The sequence below is a fragment of the Zosterops lateralis genome, assembly GCF_965231275.1.
Source record: "Zosterops lateralis genome assembly, chromosome: 5".
NCBI classification, from domain to species: domain Eukaryota; kingdom Metazoa; phylum Chordata; class Aves; order Passeriformes; family Zosteropidae; genus Zosterops; species Zosterops lateralis.
In genome coordinates, this window is record NC_139766.1 from 50,229,614 (window position 1) to 50,242,566 (window position 12,953).

Consider the following 12,953-nt stretch of genomic DNA (forward strand, 5'->3'; position numbering starts at 1 on the left):
TTGTGAAGCAGATAAAATGCTTTCATTTTCTTTGGCTGTAAACTCAGCCAGGCTGTTTTTAGGTTGGACATGTTCTCCACACATGTTGCAGTCCTGTAAGATGTTCTGTAAGGTCACTTTTTCAGAGGCTTCCCATCAGCAGCCTGCTCAGGTCAGAATTGTCGCAGTTCTGAGACCATGGTGTTCCTCATTCTTCTTAATGTCTTGGGGGGTGTTTTTTTCTCCTTCATGTCTTCCAGTGGTCATGCCAATTTCTTGGAAATTTTAAAGCCCAAAGAAGTGAAATCAGTATTTGCCTTTCTATGCAAAACAATATTCAAGGATATAAGAGTTGGTGTTCTACACGACTTGTTATTTATTTCCTTTTTTTTAATATAGATTTTTTTCCCCTCCAAGGCCAACCAAGGTAGGAAGCTGTTAGCTTCAATGGCTGTTCTTAATGTGGAAAGTCTTTCCACTAATACTGTCAGAGGAAAATATTAAATGCTTCACTAAAGTAGGAAAAAAAATCTAGCTTTCTCCCACCCTCCTAATTTTCCAAGCCTTCATAGTAGCCACAGAAGAGGATTTTAATAACTACTTGACTAAAATGTTTAAATTTTCAACCTGTATAGCTAGTACAAGGCTAGACAAGCCTGGTAACACTTTTAATGTTGCTACTACATGTAGGTGTAGTGGAGTTTTTCTTAATCTGCTAATTGCTTCACGTTTTACCTCATAACTTTGGCTATTTTGTCCTCTAAGTTGTATTTCCTTGGTTTTGATTTTAGCTGGGGTTGCTTCTTTTGCTGTTCTTACTCTGTGTGCTCTCTGGTTAGTGTCTCAGTTGTCTCCCTGGAAAGAAATGAGACCAGGGTAGGGACAGCCTGTGGCTGACCCTTTTGTGCCCAGATTGCAAAGTAAGCAAGCTGAATATAGTCTGAATTCTCTAATAATGATGTATCTATCAAATACAGAATAATTCCAGTGCTAAGGAATGTGCACTGTCTGGTCTATTTGTCCTGAAATTCAAGGGACACTGAGGACATCTTACAAAGATTAATGTTTTATGGTACTAGAAGTAGTGTCCAAAACCTGGATAAACAAAGAAATCCTCTATAATCCCTCTTGTTATACCTCTTTCCACTGGAATGTTGATCCCATTCCCTGAGCAGGGAAATCAAATCCTATTGCAATTTAGGAGCACGAGGAGAGGGGTCAGTTTGCTATCCAAGTTGAGTGAAAGGCAAAAAATGTGTTGAGGGGAGAAAACAAATGTTGCCTACATCACTGGCAGTTGCAAAAATAGAAATCATTAGCAGATTTTTTTTTTAAGTCTATTTGTTGGGTTCATTGTATTTGGAAAAATATTGGTGGAAACTCATACTTTTTGTTAGCTACACAGGACGCTTTCAGCTTTTATTACTGCAGGTCCTATTTAAAAATTGGGTGCTGTTATTGCACTGAATTCTTATTCACACTGCTACAGCTAGAGCTGGCTCTCTGACAGACCAGGGAAGCTTAATATCAACGTTTTGTTTTCCATTTTAGTGACAGAGATGCTGGTAAACGTGCTGAATATCTGCTCAGATGATGAACTGGGAACAGAGGAAGATGGGTTTGATGGTAAGAGCCTCTACCCTTGATTGAAATTGTTTGCCTTGGAATTACTTTAAAAGTTTATTTACTAACTGTGAAATAATTTTCTGAGTCCCAGTTGAGTTCTATGCCACTGAAAGCAACTGTTGTGCTAGACTCCAATGGATTTGCTTCTCATATGCTTCAGAGAGAATTAATGGATCTGCCCTGTTCTAACCCTTTTCTTCATCTCAGTCTTCTGGTTAAAAAATCTGCATTTCCCCCCACGAAATCTGAGTTGCATTGTCACGAAGGGGTCAGATGATTTTGTGCAAAAGGTTGCAGGTATTCTCATAGCGAGTTTAATTATGTCAGTGAAATATTCTGCCTGCCATGAATAAAACTTCCTGCAGAGCTCCTTCCCAGAATGCTGGTACTGCAACTTTAGAAGACCTGTACTTGAGATATTTCTTTAGTCACTTCTTTTGATGCGCTTGAGTGTCTAAAAGGCTTTAAAGAGCAATAGAATCATTAAAAATAAGCATGTAAACACAGAAAATGTTCTAACCTGACATTTCTGCTAAGAAAGAAGTGGTCAGTTCTGTTATCCTTTGAGCTGAAATTTATGTGATTAGTTATACCTTTGGTTTGACTGTAAATCACACTTTGTCTTACACTTGTAGATTCTTAAAAGTCAATTTATTTTATGTTAGACATAATTTTCTGTTACACTGTGCAAGAATAAATAGCAGCTCTCCAAAATGTCCCTTCTCAATTGAGAAAAGCTGAAAAAACCCCTGTGCATCCCTGACATCCTTACTCTGAATGCTTTCACTATTTAAAAGAAATCTATGGAAAGTAATAATTGATAATCTATCTAATGAAAACAAATCTATGAAAAGAACAGAAATGCTAAAAAATAATTTTAAAAAAGAAGAACCTGCAAAAATCTAGCACTACTGAATATTTTCAAGACATTTTTAGGCAGAATGAATGAACAAGGAGAATGGAGAACTTAAAAGTAAGACAAATATTTAATGAAGTGTAATTAATAATTAAGATACTCTTTCAAAGTATTTATTTTTAATCTTTGGAACAGGAAGCTAGATCACAGGTTTTGCAAAATGTTTCCTTTGTGACGAAGAAGACTGGTATGGATGATAGTACTTTGATTCTATTCTGAAAAACCAGATGGAATTCCTGTTCTGCATCGGCCACAGAGTGTGGACATGAGCAATTATCTTGCAGGACTTGGGACAAAGGCTGAATTATTGAAACCAGTAATCAGTGAAGAGAAGAAAACACCTGTTTGAATATTGTGCCTGTTTTTTTCCTCATGAAATTTAAATAAGTCACTACTGTGTAATTAAAATAGCATGTGAAATTGTATGGAGGCATACGATGAGTAAAAACTGTGTCAAGTTAAATACAGTAGCAACAAACCATGTGCTTGAAATCCTTGGCTCAAGAAAGCTCTGAAGCACAGGCTGAAATCCCACTGATTGTAAACCCAAAGCAAAGACTTTATGGGAAAGATTTTTAAATTAATTCAGCTTTGGCTTAATATTTCCTTTTAAATTTGTACTGTAAGCTTCCATGGGGCATAGACAGGCCAATGCCTGTACTTATTTTCAAAAACTTCAGAGTGTCATCATTTGCATCCCTAAGGTTCAGGAGTATGTTTTCAAAAGCAGATTCAGAAATAGGGAGGTGTTAGGGGTCTTGGGGAACAGCAGCCCTCCAGCTGTAGGAGGTCTCTGTATCTACAGGGTATTTTCTGAGAGGAGTGTGAACCCAAATCCCACTTCCCTGGGAGTTTTGCCATGGCACTGCTCCAGTCCTGGAGTTTGCAGCATTGCAGGTGTCTAAGCAGGGGAGACAGGCTGAAATCCTCTGGGCTCGCATGTGTGTGCACTGTGTAACAATATCTAATAGCAGTAAAGTTTCCATTTGAGGAGTAACTAAACCATTCCTACCACTCTAACACTAATAGTGTTACTTAAATCTGAAAAATCTCAATTTCTTCTGTATGAATGAATGTATGAATGATTTCTCTGTGTAAAAGGTTATGATAAGGAAGATACTAGGAATGTAGTTGTCTTCAGCATGCGTAGCTAAAAACCAGAACTGGTATATGTTCATGTCTGCTTTCCCAGGTTATCAGTCCCCTTAGAGCTGTAAAATGGGCTCTGTGATACTAGTGGTGCTGCTTGCTGTAGGCTCAGACTTTTAACTGCAGCTCACTGGACACGTTAGGCTCATGCAGATCGTACACATGGAGGAGACTGAAGAATTCAGACATAGCAGTAAATTTGTGGTTGATTTAAATAGAAGCTGATATCTGTAATGATTTCTCAGTGGCTTCTGACTTCTTATTTGTACAGCAAACAAAGTTGAGTTACTGCTTTTTTTTTTTTTTTTTTTTTTTTTTTTTTTTTTTTTTTTTTTTTTTTTTTTTTTTCCTCTCTGAAAGCCTTGCCTTTTGGGGGTAAGAAGTACAAGATGTGTTTAATTTGTATTCTCAGTGAAACAGACCAGAATGATTACCAGCTCAATCAAAACTGTTTCTGTAAGGACTGTCTAGTGACAGTCTTGTAGTGGCTCAATGTTTCCACTGTTCTTCTTCAGCTTCTTTGGAGGACTAATCCTGTTTACCTGCTGACATTTTTTAGCAGTATTTCCCATAGAAAGAAATGCCTGATACCTGCAACAGCAGATGCTTTTTTTTTTTTTTTTCTTAATGGAATGATTCTTAAAAATCATTACTATTTTTAGATCATCGATAGTTTTCAGGGCTCGCTGCTGATTTTTTTTCTCTCCTTGCAGTTTGAACATGCCCTGACCTGGGTTCCCACATGTAGTGAGAATGGTCCATCACTATGGTTTGCACTGATCATTCATTTGTTACCTTCTTCTACACTTTCTTGCCTTCTGTGTTCCCCTCTCATTCCTGCCTTCAAAAAATAAAGCCCCATCAGTACTGCCTGATTTCACTGCATGGTGTTATTACGAGCCCTTTTTTATTTATTATTATTTTTAGTTCTGAGTTATGTATGTTGTATCTAGCCATGAGCAGGATGCTCAACAGCATGTATACCCTTTTTTTTTCTCCCTGCCCCCTCACCAATTTTTTTCCCCCTAAGGAAACACATCGTGGGGTTCTGATCAATTTGTTGTAGGCAGTTTCTGTGTAAGCTTACTGTGAAAAAAACCTAAATATCGTAATGCCCTTTATCCCATATGTCCCTGCTGGCCTGTATTGGCCTTTTGGTTTCACTCACTTTAAAAATGAGAGAACATGATAGGTCAAGTTTCCTTATCTCTGATAGTTTCCTCTTGCTGTACTTTCTCTTTCCTGTTTGCTGTGGTGGTTGCAATATAATCTGATCCAGAAAAAAATATCTTGAGCAAATGTTAGTTCATGTGCTGTATGTTTGTGCATCAAACATATCACTTAGCAACAGGAGCTGCAAATGCCTCTACCTAGCCAGCATACAGTCAAAGTTCTGTTTTGTTTTAATTAGCAACATTTCTGGCCTCATGCATTTGATTGAATAAACTAAACTGCTAATTAAAAGGGTACAATAATGCAATAAGCAATTTGACACAGATGCACTGCTTGCTGTGTATGCATCCTTATCATGATTTGGCATAAAGACACTCCTAAATTACCTACATTATTTTTCATATTGCCTTCAACATTGTAGCTCTCAGCCTTCTCACAGAAAAGCCACTGTCAAAGGCATTAGCTACAGCATTTATTCCTTCATTGGAAAACAGCTTCCCAATACAGTGCCATGGTTCCAGCCTAAAGCCCAAGTCAAACGTCTCCTGTTAATCATAACCTGGTTCTGCTGTGAGCAGTAGTGTGTGACATTTGCCACATCTCAGAACTGTAAACTGTGACCGGAGCCAGCTCAGCAGCAACTAACAGAGACTGATGGAACAAAAGCAAGGGCCTTGTCCTTAGGTCTGTTACTTACCAATGCCTTGATATAGATGTTCATGGTACTGCCTGATTAGAGTGTCTTAGCTTGCCAATGAGGTGATTTTTAGCTGGGAGAGAAATTGAGTGGTTTTCCCAGTGGTTTGTATTTGTTCTTCCTGCAAACCAGCAAGGCTGGACTGCAGTGCATACTTAATTTCTGTGAGTCGGTGACAGTGGCATTTTAATGTGATCTTTGTATTTAATATTCACTCTATGATTTGGCCAGATGTGGTTGCTTCCATGCCCAAAGCATTTTTCCTGTGAACTGTATTACGGCACATCCATGTGCTCTGCCTCTGGACCAACCTAGCAGCATGCACTGGATGACCAGTGTTCCCAGAACACGTGCCATGTTGCAGTTGTGCCTGGGCACCAAGTGCTGCACTTGTCTTGCCCTCAAACAGTTGATTTTAAAATGCAGTGCCTTTCACAGTGGTGGCATTTGAATTTACTCACTGAGAGCTGCTGGAGCATTTGGACAAGTGCAGGTAGCACAGGTGCCGGTAGGAGCAGCAGACATGACTGTGATAGTAAGATACTCTGTGAAATATCGTGTGTAAATAAACTGGAGGAATTAATTTGACCCTTTTATTAAAGAGGCATCACCATGAAGGCACACCCCATATGGCCAGGGTGGGGCTGTTTTGGAGAAGTGATTAAGGCCTTACCAAGGCAGCAGCAATAATGTAGGAGAAAGTCTGTGTTCAAGAGGTGGTAACACCACTGTTGGTCTCCTGCCTGCATGTTGATTTCCTTCAAAACCTACTAACAAGGCTTCAAGCTGAAAAGGTTTCTTTTTTTTTTTTCTCTATCATTTTCAATCTGTTTCTTTCCTTTTGGATGTTCTCTGCTTAATTTGTTTCTTTTCTGTTTTTCAGACTTTACTTAAACATTACATTTCTGTTGATGTTGTCAAATGTTCTTTATTTTTTATTTTCGTTCTACAAACATCACTGACATTTTTCTTTCCCCCTCTTTGGAATTCATAAGAAGATCCCATTTATGCACAGAAGAAAGGTATTCAATAAGTTGGAAGGCTTAAGTTTTATTAATTTGCCTAATTCTTAACTACATAATATATATTAGGATAGCAATGAGAGATTTGGGGTTGATTTTTTAGCAAAAAAGCACTTTTTAGCACATTTTTCAGCACTGTCTTAAATCTGTTCAATCCTGTCTCAGAGTATTGTCAGCATTTATAGTTTATTTCCTTGTTGTGCTTCTTAATCTGAACGTTGAAATTACATTTCTTATAAATCCTTCATATCCAGCTTGCAATTTCTGTTTTGATACCAATCTGAAATCCAATAGAACTTGTTAAATTACTGAAGTAAGATTCAAAGCTTTTATTTTACCCCCCAAATAATTTTTACACTTCAATTTTTAACTTCTTTTTAAAGTTCCTGCATTCAAAAAGGGTTTGCTTAGATATTTGAAGATCTTTTAAAGATATTTTCTGGCCCAAATGAGTCTGTGATTCCAAGGAAGGAAGGTAAAATCTTAAGAGGATATCAGGCAATGTTTGCAAGGGCTAAAATTAACCCTTTTACCTACAGCCAGTTCTCAGGTTTTACCCATTTACTTTCACATAGATGTGTGCTTAAGTGTAACTCAAGTAATTCATCAGGATTTGCAGTAGTAGTGAACTTCAAAATATTAAACTAGACACACTTGGAATGTGAGTCTAAGATTTATCTATAAATAGTTAAGAAATCCACATAGTGTGAAGTTAGTGATATTCAGTCAAATCTAACAGAGCAATAAAGCATTGTGAATATCAGGTGCATTATTTAGAAAATTATGTTAATAAAGCCAGAGAGGATAAATAAAATTATTACTAGTATTTACTAAGCATATGTCATTTTCACAGATTAGGTACATTAGGAAATTCAGTGTATTAAATATTTTAAGTATATATTTTTAGTAACCTTTATGTGTATGAACAAGATACAAAATACTCTCTTTGAGCCTGTTGTGTTTTATGATTAAGGGTTTGTTTTTTTCTATTCTTATTTTGTATTTAAGTGTAGGACATTGTATTTCACTTCAGTCATAAATTATATTTCCAATTTTCAGTTCTCAAATATTCGAGACTGTAGTCTTAGTTCTGTTCAACTTTTGAATATCCTTGTAAGATATACCATAACAGTGTGGACTTGTAATAAATAAGTAGGGAGTGTGATCTTAGGGGCAAGAAAGGAAGACAAATCATGCTTAAGTGTTTACAGGATGGGAAAGGCTGAAAACCATGTCTTGTCTATGTTGAGAATACAGTTCTGTGAGATCATAGTAACTGAGGCAGGAAGGTACCACCTTCTATTCCTGGAGAAGCAGCTGAATCAGTGCTGTTTCATTTAATTTTTTTATTAGGCTGTTAAAAGTATATTACATTAATTCAGTTACAGCTGTTTCACCCACTCTTTATTGTCTAGAATTAGACATTTATGCCCAAGTGTTCATATATTTTTTATCTTTATATGTTTTAATATTTGCTTTATATTTCAATTGATGTGTGGGAGATTTGAAAGACGTTGTTCTGAGTATGCATTAAGAAGAAAGCTAACTTTATTCCACCCCAAATCAGGACAGTATCTTGGTATTACATCATATGAGGTCGTACATTTTGCAATACACCATCAGCTTTCCTGGTTTTGATTGATAAATACACAGGTATCATTCCCCTTAATCTGTGGGCTATCCCTAAAATAGGCCAATTGAGTTCATTAATTCCATGACCTTGTGCTCCTGTCATAACAGTTCTTCAGGACAGGAAAGATGGTGTGTGGTATTGTGAGGTGTTGGATTGCTGCACGCTGAAGCCTGTTCTGATTCCATCGCCCCTTGTCCAGTTTCATCAAAGCGTATTCTTCACTAATGTTGTCCTCCTCATTTTTGCCCCTTTCTGCTGATCTAGCTTCTCTGATGGGCTCTACAAAATGGATCAGTTTGCTAGGATTTGAAAACAGAAATTTTCATTTTTGCCCTTGAATTCTGGAGTAACAAAGAAGGAAGCATTACAGTGATGTGTAGTGATGTCTGAACAGGCAGGAGTTGTCAGGCAGTATCCACGCAAGTCAAGGTTAGCTGTCCTTCAGAAACCTTTAGGAGAAATCTTTGTGATGTATGTGGTCATGATTGTGATAATTAATGAAACTGGTTTTCTGAGTATAACAGAGCATTTTCTTTGGGACACTGGAGATCCTTTTTAATAAGTACTGTTTGCTTTTTCCATTCAGGTGGTTCTCTCTTGCATGGACAGATTTTGATGATATCCAAGTAACAAGTACACCTCAAACTCAGCCTGTAGACTACAGGCTCAACTGTAGACTGTGTTGCACTATGGTTTGGGTTTTTTTAGGCAGAGTATTGTGTGAGTTCACAAATTTCAAAGCAACTGTAATTTTGAGCAGGCCATAGCAGTGATTAGAGAGAAGTTGCTGTGTGAAACTCTTAGCCACTGCCAGCCAACACAATCCCTACCATCTCATGTTCATTTCCAGGACCCTGCCCTTAGGCTTTATTATCTCTTAAATAATTTATAACTAAGAATGACAAAAATAGTGTTTTCAGTTTTGACTACAAATGTGGCTTAGTTCGGCAAACTGTAGCATTAATATGATGTTTCTTGTATTTAGTGTTGAGAGTATTTAGTGATGAATTGTTTACAAATCCCTACAACTGTTTTTAATGTTTTTTCCATAGGAGCAACAGCTGCTGCTCGAAAGGAGGTTATAAGGAACAAGATACGAGCAATAGGAAAAATGGCTAGAGTTTTCTCAGTGTTAAGGTAAGGTTTTATGCTGCTTTAGTTTTTTTTAGTGTTGAAGGAAATCTTTGAATGGTTACTTAGAGCACTCAACTTTTAATCAAACAGCAAATTTGCTATTTTAGTGTACCACACAACTGAGTTCTACTGCAACCTTTTAGAGATTGTTTCACTTATACAATGCCGCTATTTATTTTGGCTCTGAATAGTCTTCCTCAGGGGTTTTGCTGAATATAAAACAGACAAACAAACGACATCAGCAAAAAAAATTCCAGTTACCATTTTAAAGACTTTTGTTCACCAGGTGTACTAATTAACTTTTAGCCACTGTGAGGCAAGTGTTAAATGTGGGGAAAAGGGTATGTTATACATCACCTCTCATTAAAAAAGAAGTCAGCTGTCACACTTTCTCACCCACAGATGTGGCTACAGCCATGAGTAAAGATGACTAAAGACAAAAGCATTAGGGTCATTTACCTAGAAATCCAGAAAATGGTTGTGCAGGCAACAGCAGCTTGTTGCTTTGGGCTGCACTCCCCCAAACCATGAACATGAGTAACTAATTGCTACCCAATATTTAGAACTCTCCATTTGATGTCTCTGAGCAGAAGAGAAAACATGCTGTACTGTGCTGAAGTCTAAATATAGAAAATACAGTTCTCCCTCCCTTTCAGCAGCGTGATTTTTTTCCTCAGCAGTATGTTGGTCTGCTGTAGTCAGTTGATGCCTGTTATGCTTAGTGAAAAATCAGGGGAGTTCTAAAACATTTACTGTTCTGATTACATGATTGATATAAGAAGAATAAATAAAATAGTTTCTTGAAGAATGTACTATTTAATTTCAGGGGAAACTATCCAACTTGCTTGCTTTGAATGCAGCATGCCAGCAGTGGGCAGGTTCTCTGTAGGGCTTTGCATGGGCACAGCAGCTTACCCACGCCTTGCAGATGGCAGCAGCATAGCTTTAAATAGCAAACTGAGATAGAGGGCTTTGTACCTGGGGTTCCCAAAATGTTACAAGTGACTTGTGATGCATGAGCTACCTAAAAGTGGTGCCCATAAAAAGAAAAAAAAAAAAAGGTTGGCATCTTGCCTTTCCCTTAAACAAGATGGGGGAGCAATCAAATATTTCCACCTGCTCCTCTTACCAGGTCTGGCAGAGAGCCTGGAGGTGGCTGCTACCACCTTCATAAAACAGCACTACTATTTTTCTCTAGTGATAGTTGAGCAAACAAAGTTTGGGAAACTTGGCTTTCTCCCATAACCTTGAACCACAGCTTCTGGATTGACTTATTCTGTTGTGAACCACCTTTTTAAATATAGGATTGATTCACAAGAATTGTGAACTTTAATAAGCAGAAGGATCTGAAATTGGATGATCAGCTGATATATTTGAGGTTTTACAACTCACAGATGATTAACATCAGGCATATGTCAGACTTTTTCAGAGAGGTCTGTAGGGCAGAAGCTTTTCAATGGTTTCAAGGACAGAAGAGGGATACAGAATAATTCCTGCATGTGCTTTGTCTACAATGATGTGCATAAGCCTCATATCTTAAGTCTACCCCAGCCAAAACCAGCAGAGCCTTTTACAACTCTTGATTATTGATGGTCCTGAGACCTTTGCAGGAAAGACTAAAGATGAAGAATAGATTTGTTCTTCCTTAGTTTTAACCAGCAAATACAGTACATCCTTGCTGTGATCCGAGGCATATTCAGCAAATAAACAGGTACCTGCAATGCATGGTTTTGGTGACCAGTGTTCCAGGGGCATGAGTGACATTTCGTCACAGCCACCACTGGGAATACTTGTTTTTTTTTTTTTTTCTGTGAAAGGCTGATTCTCCTCAGCTGGGTGGCAGGCTGCTAGACAGCAAAAATTGCACAAGGTAATCTTGCAAACACTGTTTCTATAGAAAACTCTGGGATATTTTTTGTGTCTTGCCAGGATAATCCATGTAAGACACAAGTGTGAGGTCATTGTGTGTAACCCTAACAAGACTGCAGTGGTGCCATCATCTATCTATATACCAACCTGTTCTGGAAACCTTTGAAGTTCTTGTTTGAGTCATTATGTTTTACGAAGTTTATTTCACTAATTCTTGAAAAGAAAGCGTTCTTAATGATTAGCACCTAGTCTGACCATCTGCAAAGTACTTAGTCAACTCTTCTTTGGACTCGAGCGATCCCTTTCCTCAAAGATGTAACTTGAATATAAAACTGAAATAACTTCAGCCATTTCAGTGTAAAAAGTTAGATATCAAAATAGAGTTGTATTGGGTTTCAAATATTATAAATGAGCTTTGATGAAAGTAGATATTGTAGAAAGATTAGCTTTAGCTAAATGGAAGACTTCATGATTCTTTGTCATTGCCTCTCTCTGACTTTGTTTCTCAAGTCTGACTTTTTTTTGGTATATTTAGACTGGAGAGAGGCAAATAAAATGCTTAATCAGTCTATTATCCTTTTCTTGAAACAGAAATAAATTACATCAAATGGAAATTAAGGAAGACTGAAGGCTAAAACATCTCAATACTTGTGACACACATTTTTTGTGCATATGCAGTTTAAAGATAATAAAAATACAGTCAGTAAACTTACCCCGTGAGGGTGAAGCTAAAAGTGCCGTTGCAGTTTAATTTTTTTAAAAAAAGAAAAATATATGTAATGCACTGAATAATTGAGTTAAAGCAAAAGCTTTGCTGTGTAATTGTTAATGATAAAAATACTGTCTTAATTCTGAAATTTTTTTGCTATTGCATTAATTCTAATTGTTTGGGAAACTTGCAAGCTAAATGGTCACAATTTGATTTTGATTATTACATAATGAAAAGCAAGCGCAAGCAGAATTATTTTCAAACTAAAAATAGAACTTGAAGACTATATGTAGTAGATAAACAAGAGTTGTTTAAAATACGTGAGTCATTCAAGGCATGTAGGTCCAAAGAAAATTGTAAGTAGTAGAATTGCTGAGAGACAGTTTTTATAGACAAAACCACATTATCCTCAAGTGAATGTGGAACTAAATTGTCTTTGTATTTGCTTCCTCCAGCTTAATGTCATTATATACTTCAAAGTAAAGCACTTCAAAATAGGTTTCTCTTAAGGAATTGGGGTCAATTTTGCTGCTGAGAAAGTATGTCATCACAGGCAGCATTACAGTCCTTGTAGAAAGCTTTACTTCAAGGCTTCTCTGGATAGAGCTGTTGTATTCCTCTTGCCATGTATTTAAAAACTCTATGTATTTGGAGTCCAGCAATGCATATTTCAGTTTTCTAAAACAATTTTCTTGAATCCATATTATTTTTAGCATACAAAAGTATTAAGGACAGTACTAGCAAGGATGGAAGTGCTTATTAATTTTAATGAGCTTTTAGCTGCCTTTCTTTAAGTGGCTGGTGATCATCAATTAATAATGTACCTGCCTGCTAGTGTAGACAAGAGCAGACTAACAGTTTAAGTTGATTTTGGGCCACACAGTGTAAAATGTCTAAATGCATTGTTGGCAATATCTGATCCTTCTGGTCCTCCTCCTCCCAGATTTGGGTCTACAGACATGTTATTCCATAAGTGCAGGTTATAATGTTAACTACAGTAGGAGTTGCATATGGTGTGATGCAAAGGTTAACCATGTGCATGGCGG

At 37.2% G+C, this 12,953-nt stretch overlaps 1 protein-coding gene across 2 annotated transcripts in view; it reads left to right on the plus strand.

Moving 5' to 3' along the window:
* Positions 1-12,953, plus strand: part of PPP3CA (protein phosphatase 3 catalytic subunit alpha) — a 173,963-nt gene that overhangs the window by 153,114 nt on the left and 7,896 nt on the right. For both annotated transcript variants that reach the window (XM_083862423.1, XM_083862424.1), the window contains exons 10-11: positions 1,531-1,605; positions 9,248-9,332. In XM_083862423.1, the coding sequence (XP_083718549.1) occupies positions 1,531-1,605; positions 9,248-9,332 (160 nt within the window). The remainder of the gene's footprint in view (positions 1-1,530; positions 1,606-9,247; positions 9,333-12,953) is intronic.